We start from the raw sequence: 13,672 nt of genomic DNA, 5'->3' as shown, positions 1-13,672 counted from the left end.
AAGTTTATCAGCGGAGGAGACGTTGCTTTTGGAAAGTGCATTTTATCAATACCAGACAGCTGAAGCTGTGGCGTGTCCCTAAGAGTAGCTGACTTGCTTCCAAAGTGTCTGGAAATGTCAGTGCATGTCTTCTGGTTATCACTTTCTTTTCAGCGTTTGGGTTCTCATGCAGATAACTGGACTGTTACAGAAATGAAGACAACCCGGTTCGGCTCAGGAGAGACAAGTCCTCCCGTCGACATGTCCTTGATCTCCCAGTCCTGCGGAGAAGTGCCCATGAGCCGTCCCCCGGTAAACTATCAATCTCCACTATCAGGCACTTCCACCCTGGCTGGAACTCGTTCTGATTGCTCTGAAATTCACGCCTGTGCAAAGGGCTGACACGGGGACAGTATGTCACAGACCCCTCCAAACAGGGGATCCTAAACGCCGCGCTGAGGGTTTACCCCCTCTCTCCCTCTCCCCAGTCTTTTGTTGTCCTTCTTGTCCCCTCCCGTTCTAAGTTGCTTTCCAACAGCAGCGACCCCGGGGCGCCCCGCGGGACCCTTCGCGGCGCGATGGCCTCCCGGGCCCCGGCCCCGGCCCCCGCCCCGGCCCCGGCCCCGGCCCCGCTCCGCGCCCGCCCCTGCCCGCCGCCGCCGCCGGGGGGCGCCCCCGCACCGCGAATGGCCCCGCTCCGCTCCGGTCGGGCGGGGCGCGGCGCGGCGCGGGCGGCGCTGGGGGACGGAGGCGAGCGGGGGCCGCGCTGCGAGGCACCCGGAGCTTTTCGCTCTCCCCGTTTGTCCCCGCTCCGCGCTGACCTCTGCTCCCTTTCCGCTTCCCGAGGTTGCGGACCCGCTCCGAGGCGGGAAGCAACGCGCTCCGCGGAGACGGTGACATCCCGTATTTTAGCCCGAAGGGGTCCCGGAGGAGCCTCTTCCGAGAGCGTTACCGGGGCTGCCGTTCCCCACGGGTGCGGGAGCAGACCTTGCTGCGGCGCGGAGCCGGCGGCAGCCCCTGCTTACCCCGGCCAGGGAAGGGGCCCCGTGTCCCGCCGTGTCCCCCTCTGGCACGGCGCGCTGGGACACGCCGGGTGCCACGGGCAGGCTCCCGGGAGCAAGGGACGGGAGACCCTCGCGGAGCCTCTCGCCCAGCGGGCTGCCCGATTTTGGGAGGTGCAGTTTCTTTTGAAGGCACCCGGTTTCGGACAGGGGCCACGGCCGCGGGTTTGCCCGCAGGGTCTGAGGGAGGAGGCAGTGAGGGCCGTGCGCCCCGTCCCCTCTGCCCGCGGAGCCCTGCTGCAGGAGGCACCCGGCACCGGCGGCGCTTTGTGCTCGAAGCAAAACACCGATGTGGCGAGGAAGGTGGTTTAATATATGTAGGCTACACAGGGTGGAAGTCAGAGACACCTGAACTGTGTTAGAATGACTATATTCTCTTTGCCCCCGAGGCTCCCGGCCGCGGCACCGGGGCTGCCGGCGCTTCTCCGCAAGGCTGTCCCGGGGACCAGCCCCGGCCCCGGGAGGGCGAGCGGGCCCTCAGCGGCGGGGGGGGGGGGGGGGGATGGGCACTGCGCATAAACTCCCGCGCGGGGACACCCTCCGCGCCGCCGTCCCTCGAAGCCGTGCCCGGGGACTCAGTTTTTCCACTGCCCTGCCGTGTCCCCCCCCGTTTGGGAATCCGAGGGGAGGGAGGGGGCGGCGGGCCGGGCCCCTGCCCCCGGGCGCGCTGCCGCGGCGGCCGCCCGCCTCATGCCGCAGGAATGCGCGGAGGTATGCGCCAGTTTCCAGAAGTGGATCCCCTTCCTTGCTGGAGCAGAGCAGCGCATATATCACCCGGTGGCAGCAGTCCACCTTCCCTGCAGTTTCGTAACCGCTTACGAGGGTAAATTGAGAGTTGGGAACAGCCCTCTATTAAGTAGCAGATTGAGAAGAGGCTCTTCCCACTTGGAGAAGGCAAGTCTTCCCAGACGGACCCCTCGCATCGGGAGCTACAGTAATCGAGGCGCCTCCTCTGCGCTCAGCTATTGCCGCTGCTTCTGCTCCTCCTTCGCCGCTGCTGCTGCTTGCTGCTCCCTCCACCAGGTGCCCCCGGAGCTTCATCCTTTCTCCTCCTCCCCTTATCCAGGTCCGACGGCTGCGGCTGTCGCTGCAGGCACCGCCGGAGTCACCGCCGGAGGAGCTGCCCCGTCACCCACCCCGACACCTTGCAGCCGCCCCTGAAGGTCTGTGCCCGCGCAGGAGCGGGGATCCCCTGCCCTCCCCTCGGCCGGCCCCCGTTGCCTGTCCGTACGCACCACGCACGCAGCCCCTGCCGATGCACTTTAGGCTGAGATTAACAGCGCTGGGCTGGGGGCTGACACTGGAAGGGGGAAAGAGGGGGTGTGTGCGTGTGGCTGTGTGCGCGCCTTGGGCACGTCGGAGCCGGCTTGCAGGCGTGAGGCGCAGAGCGGAGCGTCCCGGGGGGCTGTTGGCGCTCAGGCCCCGGGGAAGGTACGGGGGAGCCCGGCGGGCTGCCGGCCCCGGGCGCTGCCGGTGGGCGGGTGCCCGGGCAGAGATGCAGGGGGAGGCGGCGGTGGAGGTGGCGGTGGCCCGGCCGCAGTCGCTCCGGCCGGAGGCTCCAGGCGGAGCGCGGTGTCAGCGCCCAGCGCGCCTGCAGGCGCGCTACCGCTGCGGCTTTGGCAGGAGCTCTCGCTTCCCTCCCTTGTGCATGCAGCTGCCGGTGATGCTTTCTCCCGTTTCCAGTTTTCGATGCCTTTGATAGGTAGTGCGTTTTTCCTGTGGGTTTTTTTTTTCGTTTAGGTTCTTTTTTATTCTTGAAAGTGGTAAATGTCGTGCTCTGCGCAGTTTGGAAATGCTTTGGCTAAGCTTTTGTAGGTTGAATTAGTGTGAGATTGGACTGGCAGTGGTGAAAGCCCGTTTTTTTTAAAGTGGTGTCTAAGGATCAATGAGAAAACCTTTAGTCCTGACACAAAGTCTGCTTGTGTCCCTGCTTGTGTCCCTGTCTCTGCCACCTCCAGGCTTGCTTTCACACACCTAAGTTTGTGAGAAGGAAACCAAGCGTTTGTGTTTCTAGGTGGGCAAACGAAGGCTTTGGCTGAGACGTTTTGTTTCATGAAAGAAAAATGTATATCAGGAATGGTAGACCTGCAGCAGTAGGGAACTCCTAGATGCCTTTGTGAGATGATTAATTTCTGTTGCTCTTCAAAAGGATCAAAAGATGGCACTCCAAGCTCACACAAGATTTCTGGGACAAAAGTCCGGTTACATTGAGTTTAGGCGATCCTTAAACTTGCTGCAGACTGCAGTAGATGTGCTCAGGGACAGCCGTTTCCCACGCAGAGCAGTGATACGATTTTGGAGCTCTCGGGACAATTTAATGCTAACCTTGGTCTTTCTTGTGTTAGTGTCAGGGAGTTGTTACGGTCAATATTACTGTAGTGTTTACCCGCTGGAGGTACCATTGGACTGAAACCATTGCTTAGTTTTCCTTTGAGCTCTTGGTATTTTTATGCGCAGTAAAGGCATTTGGCTAAGGCAACTATATACAGCTGCCCGGCAGAAGCCTGTTAAGTTCAGTGTCAGTAACTGGGAAATTCCTGGATCTCCGTAGCGTCTACCCACTAAATGTGCCTTGCTGGTTTGTTCTCTAGATGGCAGAAGAATATTATTTTCCCCTTCAGCTGTTTCTGCGGACTAATGATTTATGTATTTTTCTTTTGTTTTGCTCTTGTCACCTTCCCGATAAAATCTGTTGCCTAATTGCTTTTGGAATTCTCTTTCCTCCAGCCTAATTATGATATATGATGCATTTATGACTTTATTAAAACAAATTACCCCTCCCCTACTTCCCGAGATAGAAACCCCCAAACTTTAGAAACACTTACATGCATATGCGAAGAGGACTATTCATATTAGCCTTTACTTAGACAAGGAAATAATTTGGAAGTTTTGCTGGAGTAATTGGGAGTGATTTGACATTACCTAGAGCATATAGTTATGAAGGTATAGCTGCTTGCAGCTAGGAACCACTAACTTGGCCTAATCCCATCTATTTTGCTAGACAACCTGCAGTGATTGCGAGACTCTTTTGCCTGCTTGCTTTTTATAGTGTTTCTTAAATCTGTTTTCTCTCAGGACGTGTAAATGAATTATCAGATGTTGAAACATCATGGCTAGACAGACGTGTCAGGTTTCAGTTGTGTGTTACACACACTTCTGTATAATCTATTTCAGACCTTCTAGAAAGGAAGAATAGCACATTCGTAGGCAGAACCCCTCAAAAAAAGTTTTATTACAGTTTCCAAACTGCCTTGAGACCACTAAAACACAGCTAACTAAGCGCTTCAACAGTTATGAAAAAAGAGCCGAATAAAATCCCCAGCTGAAAGAGACATTTAGTTGATCCAAGGCAGGAATGACCTCTGAATTAGCTATCATCACACTTAGCGATGAAGTCATGGAGCTCCCTCCTGGCTCCTGCCCATGCGGAGGCACGGATCTTCACTGTGCTTCCCTGATCAAATTAACCCCAACTAGGTTAAAGCTGCATGTGCTTACCGTGATTGGAAAGGGTTCAGCAACAAAAGCCACATTATTGTGAGACGAGACTCTCCAGTTAGTCATGCAGATCTGTCATCGTCTTGGATGGCTTTCAAGTCTAGAGGTTTCAACCTGGTCCCGTGGGTGGGGGCTGGGGATAAGGGAACAAAGTGAAATCCACGGTTTGTCTTTTTTATGTTTCATGAATACACCCACGCAGTCCTCTAATCCACGCGTATCATTTCCTTCTCCTTTTTCCTTCCCCCCCCCCCCCCCCCATCACTGCAGATTCATTCATGTTGTTGTGATCTGAAAGGGCAGAAATGAAGACAGCGCTGTGCTCGGCAGTCGCTGCTCTGTGTGCAGCCGCCCTCCTCTCCTCCATCGAGGCTGAAGGTAACCTTCCCCTCCCTGCCCCCTTGCCCCCAGTGCCCTGCTGACCAGCAAACCTCCCAACCAGCCTTGAGCTACCGGCTCTCTCCCTCTCTGTTTTTGAGTGTAACTACTTCACCTTCTCTCTTTCTCTCCTTCAGAGAAACACCTCTCCTTCCTTGCCCAGCTCCTTCTGTGCTCTGTTTCTCCCGGCTAGTCAGCCGGACCGTAGCTCCCTCTCTCTGTCTCTCTGGTGTGCTGTCCACACCACCCACAGACAGGATGCGGGCCAGCCGGGCGCAGCGCCCCGAGGAGCCCGCTGCCACTGCTGCCGCCGGCGGGCAGCCCCGCATGGCCGGGGCCTGTGGCGCTGCCCTGCTGACGGACCAAGAATGGCTGGGCTTTGTGCTGTAGAGTCTCGTTTAGTTATGTTGAGAGAGGAAACGAAAACCCACCACCCGACAACCCACAGCTTTGAAATAAAATGCTCCAACAGAGTCTGGCTCTCTGCGCCTGTGTGTTTTGTCCGGGCTGGACCCCTCGCCTCCGCCCCGCCGGCCTGCCGGCACACTGGCCTCCCCTGCTCGGCGGGGCGACCCCCGGCCGAGCCCTGGGGCGGCCAGACCCTCCCTTGGGGACGCTTCAACCTCCATGGCGGGTCTGACCTGGGGGACACCCCCGGGAAGATGCCGCCGCCTCCATCCTGGGCACCGCTGAAGGGTGGCTGGGCCTGGGCCAGGCCTTGCTGTGGTGGCCGGGGCCGGAAGGCTCTGGCATGCATGTGGCGCCGTCACCCCCAAAGAGGCCTTTCTTCTCCTCCTCCTCCTCCTTGCAGGGCCCCAGCCCAATCTTGCTGGAGGTTGAGGTCCCTGTCAGCCTGTGGCAGTGTCTTGCCTCCAGCTGCAGGGATGAAGACCTGGGGAGACACATCGTGGACGCTGTACTCACCACAGTGAGGCTCAAAATGGCCTCCCTGGCAGATTAGCAGCAAGTGCAGGGGCAACCTCCCCTGTCACCCTCTGTGCGAGCTCTGTGGCTTTGGTGGTAGTAACAGTATTTCTGCCAGCAGTGGCTGCCAGGGGAAATAGAGATGCTAAACGTCCTGCACTGAAATGACTTGATCTGACCTCTGGGACCTGACTCCATCGTAGGGTGAACCGAGCCAATGGATGTGAACTCCCCCGGATTTACTGGAAAAAAACAGAAGCCAGCGTCTGATCATTCAGTTATTTTCCCCTACTTCTCTTTCTGTATTGAACGGAAACAAATTCTCTGATGGTGGCCTGCTGCAAGCTCCTGTGTCTGGACCTGGTCGCCTTGGCTGATGGCTACTAAAAGCACAGCATGTCAGAGATGACTCTGAGGCATTTGTCCCCCCTTGCAGCAGTGCTTGCTTGGGGCATGCAGATGTAAAGTAGACTGGCTTTCTGGAAAAGGATGACATTTCTGCCAGTAGTACAACATCTGGTCACCCTAGGAGAGAATCAGCCTTCTGCCTCCCTCTCGTGCTGCGTTGTTGTTGGCTGAGGAACCAAAAAAGGTCATTTGAAGTCATTTCAGAGTTGCATTTGAAATGCAGGACTGCCATGCCAGAGAAAGCAGAGAAAGTGTACAGTTTTGATGGCAGAAGGGAGTGGATGTGTTTGTGCGTTCTTCCCCATCTTAGGAGGGAGCTCACTCGGAGCTGGAGTAATGTTGCTGTTGTCCTGCACCACTGATTACATGTATGGAGTAGGTTGTTTCAAAATGTAAGCGAAGGTGTTTTATTTAGCTATAGTGTGGACAAAACCAGTCATAGCTTGAGTACTGTTAAAGAAAGCTACAAAAATATATTTGGAGAAGCACACAGTTATTTTATAACAGCGAAACTAGATGCATTGCCAGACAAGTTGGCCAAGCTTGTTTAGATCTCATGTTGAAGGATGCGCCATTTCTAAGCAAAAGAGTGGACAAAGCCTGATCTTGTGAGTTGTAGAGTGCTCCTGGACAGGACTTACATTACTCTGCATACAGAAATGTGTATTAAATAAAATACCTAGTTTACAGGAATCACATTTCTAAGAGAAACTTCTCCTAGCTCCAGAATTTTGAAGTAAGAGCAGAAAAGTGTCTTGAGTAGAAAGTGTAGCGTGAAATAGTGGTGCTGAAAATGGAAGTTCAAAGCTAGGAGTACCTTAGGACTTGCTCTGGTTGGAACTGCTTTTGTAGAGCTTTTTGCAGAGTGTTTTTTTGTTTGCGCTATACTGGTCATCCTCCTGTACTGTTTTAATTTTGTGCTTCAGTTTTGCATAATCTTGTAAATTGGATGTTGGATCTTATTTACTTTAGTTCTGGTATCGTTACAACTTAAATTCTGTCTGCTGAACTGACTTTCTTCTGTGGACGTTTGTCCTTTAGTCTATTTTTCCAACTTTCAAATCACACTGTGGCAAAGCTCTCCCTCCACCAGTCAGTCCTGTCTGTTTTTTTGTTTTGTTCCTTTGGCTGTCCCTGTGGTGTTCACAAGAGATGCAGTTTGAATTTTCTTTCCCTGAGGTGTGGGTAGACACTTGGTGGGATGAAAAAGTGAGAGGAGGATAAGGAAGAGGGCCATTTTGATGTGGTGAAGATTGTTGATATGCGGCGGGAAGATGAGTAAAAGCAGAGGGAAGGAAAAGCTTAGTTCTATTTTTCTGCCTTCCTTCCGATTTCATTTTTCAGTCTCCCCTGGGAGTAGATCTGGTGTTTATCCGATACTGCTGTTCATAGATTCTTAAATCTTCCAGGATGAAACTGGTTCTTCATCAGCATCACAGCTGCTCTGCGAGTCCTTCGTGAGAGCCGTGCTCTGCTGCTGTTGGCAAGGCAGTGAGCTGCAGTAATAGTGTTACAGCCTTTCTACAGAGATGCATACAGCAATGCAGGGGTTTCTAGTTGGACATTCACTATAGCAGTAGAGGGGGTAAAACCAACATATAGTCTAAATGCATTCATGGCATTTCACTGGGGAAGTTGTTTACCCTGGACAAGGAAGAAAATCTGTTTCCATGCTTAGCATTTTTGCTCTTTTATTTTATAGTGAAATTCTTCTTGTTTTATTTTGCAATCCTTCTGACATCTCTTTCTCAACTTAAACTTCTTGTGCGTAATGCTATATTTCATGCTCTAAGTTTTTTCTTGCCTTTTTAGTTCAGCACTGCAGAACTCCAGTGCGTTCCCTTCCTGTCCTTGTGTCAAGATTTCTTTCTGTCACACTATTTTTTCCATCTGTGATCACAAAGAGCCAGGAGGAAGTCTATATCCTTTCACTAGATAAGAATTTTTTTCATTATTTTAGTCATAGTTAAGCCAAGTAGATTAGTATGCAAATAATCTGTTAGTTATAATCTCAAGGTAATGCTGTGATGATGTCATGGCTTGTGTAGTGTGTTGCGTTTCCTAATACAGAGGGATTTTCAAAGGCACAGGAAAGGAATGAGGAAATCATAGTGGAATGCTAATTATAGTGAGTTTTTTCCAGTGATGAAATTACAGATTTTGTTTCACATAGGGATTGTGGATGGCAGCTACTTCCAAGTTATAGCACTTTTAAGTCTGGTTCTAGATTTAAATTGCTTGATCTTCTGATTATATTTTACTTCTGTCTTGTTAAGATACTCATTGGGATCCTCTACCAGTCACATGGTATTATCTGTAAAAAGCTGTAGACTTTTGTGTATTAGGTTTGCGTTACCTGTTAAGTAATACAAGCTAGTATAAGACATACATAGCATGAGAAAGATGCCTTGCTCTATATTTTTTGTTTCAGAAAATATACTGTTATTATACATGTATATAACACAAGGAGTGGCAATGGATTAAGTATATTATGTCTGGTTTTTTTTCTTTTGTGGTGCATAAAATACGATATCTGATTGAGGAAATTATCATATCATAGTTCTAAGAGTGGTGGAAATTAACACTGTGTAAACATTATTGTCATAGAGTAAGATATTTTTTTACTACCCTGGAAACCTGTAGGGGAGCCATACATTTCTGTACATCAACAGTGGAATCACTGTATTAAGGCAATACTATAATACCATCACATGTTACGATCATGATCCTGTACCTTGACAAGTCAGTGAGGGGTTTAGCCTGGATTTTGATTGACACAGGATCAGACTGATCAGCACTGTCACTACACTGTAAGCATATGCGCAACTTCACTTATGCAAGTAGCTCGACATCAAGACTGTTTGCTTGAGTAAAGCTGCGATCACATGTAAGCCTTTGTAGAGTGGAGTTTTAAGGTTTGTCCCTGTAATGGGACAAACTCCCACCACAACCAGGGGCATTTTATTCCTAGAAGTCTGGTCTGGTTCCATATTGCAGATGTATTATTTTTCCATTGGTGAATTCCCTACTGGAAGAAGAATTTTAATAAGGTGGAGTAACAGTTGTCCTCTTTGATTATTGCAATAAGGTTTTTATCATCTAAACATTCTGCTGTACTTCAGATCGACTTACTGCTCTCCACCATATGACCATGGTTTGATCTTCATCCTGCAGCTGGTTTCACATGGGTGAAATCTGACCCACGTGAAGGTCCATGGAGGTTCTGTTTGAGTATCAAAAGCTCACAGGCCATCCAGAAGACTTTTTGATGACACTGGATCCAAAGTGGCTTTTTTTCACTCAGGCAAGGTTCCTTTTTGGATTTCAATGGGAAAACCATTCAGTGCTTTGGTTTAATAAGCCAGCCATAGGTTGAGAATGAATGGATTTAAACTGCAGCAATGAAGACTGGGGTTAGGTGTCGGGAATAACTTTATGATGATAAAGGGCGTGAAGCATTGGAGTAATTTCCGTGGGAAGCTGGCAGTCTTGCCAACAGTGGAGGTCTTTGAGAATGATCTGAGCAAACATGTCAGGAATGACATGGGGTGGCTGATCATGTCTTGGCTGTGGGATGGACGAGGGGACTTTCTGAGGTCCCCTGCAACACCATTGTTCTAAAAGGCTGTGAACACCTGGACGAACGGATACATCACTTATGTATTGATGTACTATTCTTGTACCTGCCAAGATCCACATCTGAATTTTCATAAAATGGATTAAAATCCTTTAAAATGTTAAAGACTTTTCCTCACAGTCAGTTTTTTCAGTTTATCTGGAATCCGGTCATTTGGATATCAACAAGTTGGGCTGCTGCTGTCCTTCAGCAGTTAAAGCCTAAAGTCTCTGCTGCAACATGCCAATTTACTTGCAAGGTTGGTGGCGCTATTTTTTCCATGTACTGAATTTTTTTTAAAAGCATGCTCAGGTCAGTTGTCTCTGCCTTTGCATTAAATTTGTCCTGAGCCATTGCTACTGAAACCATATTTTATAATGATATTCTTATCACCTAAATGTATTTTACTATTAACATGTGTTGCATGATTTTGATACTAAGTAACTACCTTGCTGTCTCTAGCATTGTGATACTCATAAACCAAATGATGAATAAACTGTGCATGCAGGTTAATGGTCTAATCTCACTGCCTGTGTATGGACAATAGGAAAAATAACATTTACTTCAGCACTAGTGTATCTATTGTATCACAGTATTACAAAGCCATATTATCCTATGGTTGGAAATTACAGTAAATTAAAGGGAAAAAAATGCCTACACAATTGGTTACCAGTTTTTTTGAGCTCAGTATTACTTATTGCAATTGGACAGTGTCTTTCATAAGTATACATTCTAGCATTTATTTCTTTATCTGCTCTTTAAATTACATTCAAATCCAAAACAAAATCTGACATATGACGGAGATCTTCCATGAAACAGAGAAGATCTGTCTATTAAAAATGCCTGCAAAACAGTCTCACAGTAGTTAAGGAAAGTATGGCTGAATCTAATCTTACTTTGTAGAACTATTTAAACAATAATATATAATACACCTACCATGCACTGACAGTGAGTCAGTAAAATACTGCATGAATAAGCATGACAATTTTACAAAGAGAATATCATTATAAAATATTTATGAAACGTCTTTGTGTAATAAACCTTGTACATGGAGGCTTTTGTCCATCGTGGGAAGCTAAAAAAATAATAATCAACATTTCATTTACATATGCATGATGCTGCAAAATAGCGTATGTAAACTATTTCTTTCTGTACTGTTCAGTTACTTCTGTCATCAGCTCCTACAAGTTTTATTTGCAGTCATTTGTTCAGATCACTGGTGCCTTCTTTGCTGTTTTCTATAAATTCTGTAAAATAAATGTCCATAAATAGATTTTGATGTTGTCTTTTCATAATTAACCATTGTGTTGTTTGGAACCATACTGGCATTTTATGTTAAAATGCCGCTACTAGTATGGGTACACCTGCTGCAAAGGGAACATGAAAACAATAGTTTACACCTTTGAAATTGTACAGCAATCTGGTGTAAACAGGTAGAATCTTATTTTTGTGAACTTTCACATCAGCTCAAATATTTCAGCAAATTGCAACCATTACTAACCCCATTTATTATCCCCTTAGTTCCTGAATCCTCTGCAGCCATATGCAAAGTTATGTCATTTTAGTGGCTTCTAGGAACAAAGGGGTGGAGCTCTCCATATTTTGAAATAAAACGACACATCAGTATATTATTACTACTGATATACATTTTACATGTATATTCATACCTAGACCCTAACAGAAATTGTATTACTGAACATTAAGTGTCCAATCTTTTCCTGTATTCTTTAAAATATTTTTTCTCTGCCAAGTTTCTAGATTCAGTGAAATTGATAAGAAATATGACCATGCAGAGACTATATTAAAAAGCTGATCAATTCTTTGATGTCTAATTAAGAAGAGTACTGGGTTCTCAATGTCCTAAATGATCTCATGATATTGTAAGCAGGTTGTGATTTGGCATGCTTGTACGGATTGCACCCAGCATGTAAAAAAATTTCCTTTAATTGTTATGTGAAATGTTTGCATATGTGGTGATTATCTGTGAACTCATTGTACATGTATCCAAACGTGTTTTCTATTGTGCTTGATTTTGCTGGCCATTCTTGAATGTCTTGGCAACTCAAGAAACATATGTTCTGTGCTGTCCTCTGTAATGCGTATACTCTTTGATGTTTTGTCATATTTTGTCAGCTTTTATTTTACTCTTTCCAACAACATATCTTTATATTTGTTGGAAACAAATTTATGCAAAGACAATTTTAGTAAGCTTTGCTCAACATTATTTTATTTATTCACTTGCCAAAGCTTGTTCAAACTTTTAAACATCCACCCGGTATAAATCTTTTGCAGTTAATCCACCATCAGACTTGAATTTTACAATTATAGATGAACATAATGTTCAAATGTCATGGAAAAGGCCACCAGATGCAATAGTGGGTTACAGGATAACTGTGGTTCCAACAAATGGTGAGTTCTGTAAAATTTTTGTTATGTCATTACAGTTTTGGAAAACTTGGGTTTATTTTCGCTTATGTCTAACTTAGGTATGAGAGTAGCTATTAACATCTTTCTGAAGTTTGTGATCAAGACTTGGTAGTAGCAAAGGGCATGCAGGAAGCAAGAGTGATTGTTCCAAGTTAGTTTTTCTTGCCGTAATGTTTACCCTTTGGGGACTGCAAGTAACAAGTTTTGGATGCCTTTCCTTTGCAAGGAGCAAAAAGAAGGTAGAATCATCACTCTGCTCCTCTTCTATGCTTTTACCTTAAAGTTAAGGAATTGTATTGCACTTCATTCAAGTACTTCTCCGAGGGGAAACATTGCATGTGTCAGGTACTGATGCAGTGATGTCGTACAACTGCCTGATAATGGCTGTTTAAGACACCCATTATTCTCTTCCACTTTGAGAAATAATCAGTGTAAAAGTGATATTGAATCAGAACCGGACCATGATTTGTTAGATGATAGTACATTTTGTATGTGCATTTTAAGTTTCAAATTTCCTGGAACTTATTAAACACTTCAGTAATTTTGTTCACTATTGAAAACAGGTTAGTTTGAAGTTTCATGTTTCCAAATTCATGCTTCAGGAAAAAAGAAAGTGTATTGTTCTAAAATTATCAATGGATTTTAGATTGTTCTCTGTTGCATTTTCTTCTTTTTGTTTATGATTAAATTGTCATTGATATTACTGGATTTAAAGGCTGCATTAACTGTTTTATATATTTATTGCAGATGGGCCTACTAAAGAATTTACCCTTTCACCTAGCACTACCCAAACTATCTTATCAGATCTCATACCTGATATAGAGTATGTTGTATCAATAGCTTCATATGATGAAAGAGAGGAGAGTCTACCTGTTTTTGGCCAACTGACAAGTAAGTACCTGTAATACAATTAGAAAACCAAGTAAGATAACAGTGGTCATTCACAAAACTTGGCTTTGTTCCAGTTCCTCAGCGAAATTGCCACATACCTAAATTCTGATCAGATGTAGCTGTCTGAACAGCCTTTTTCCATTAACCATAATTCCTAGTAGAAGCAGAGATAATTTGCAAGAGATAAGAGGAGACTAACACGGATATATCGTGTCTGCCAACCCCTATAGAATTCTTTGCAGGAGGCCACTGGTTCTTTTGAGCTAAACCTCATTCCTATAAACTGCATCTGCTGAAGTCAAGGGGAAGACTCTCATTGACCTCAGTAGCAAATTAATCTGACCAACTTCCTGTGTGTGGGGAAACAAAAAAGCAAACTACCTTCCTCAAACAATAAAATGTGACACAATATGTCTATATGCATAATAAAATATGGAATTTTAATTTTTATAATTTATATTTAATAATTAAATAAAGCATAAAATAAATC

The 13,672-nt window shown here is 46.4% G+C and overlaps 1 protein-coding gene across 8 annotated transcripts in view; it reads left to right on the top strand.

Moving 5' to 3' along the window:
* Nucleotides 1-1,778: 1,778 nt before the first annotated feature.
* Nucleotides 1,779-13,672, top strand: part of COL12A1 (collagen type XII alpha 1 chain) — a 106,009-nt gene continuing 94,115 nt past the window's right edge. For 3 of the 8 annotated variants that reach the window (XM_072855307.1, XM_072855305.1, XM_072855306.1), the window contains exons 1-4: nucleotides 1,833-2,203; nucleotides 4,809-4,916; nucleotides 12,157-12,273; nucleotides 13,039-13,182. In XM_072855307.1, the coding sequence (XP_072711408.1) occupies nucleotides 4,844-4,916; nucleotides 12,157-12,273; nucleotides 13,039-13,182 (334 nt within the window). In that variant the 5' untranslated portion in view covers nucleotides 1,833-2,203; nucleotides 4,809-4,843. Of the gene's footprint in view, nucleotides 2,204-4,808; nucleotides 4,917-12,156; nucleotides 12,274-13,038; nucleotides 13,183-13,672 lie in introns of all 8 variants that reach the window. The other 5 variants (XM_072855302.1, XM_072855303.1, XM_072855304.1 and 2 more) reach the window with 5 other exon arrangements.

This window comes from Ciconia boyciana, chromosome 3 (assembly GCF_034638445.1).
Source record: "Ciconia boyciana chromosome 3, ASM3463844v1, whole genome shotgun sequence".
In the NCBI taxonomy this organism is placed as follows: domain Eukaryota; kingdom Metazoa; phylum Chordata; class Aves; order Ciconiiformes; family Ciconiidae; genus Ciconia; species Ciconia boyciana.
This window is presented reverse-complemented; position numbering and strand designations above follow the sequence as displayed.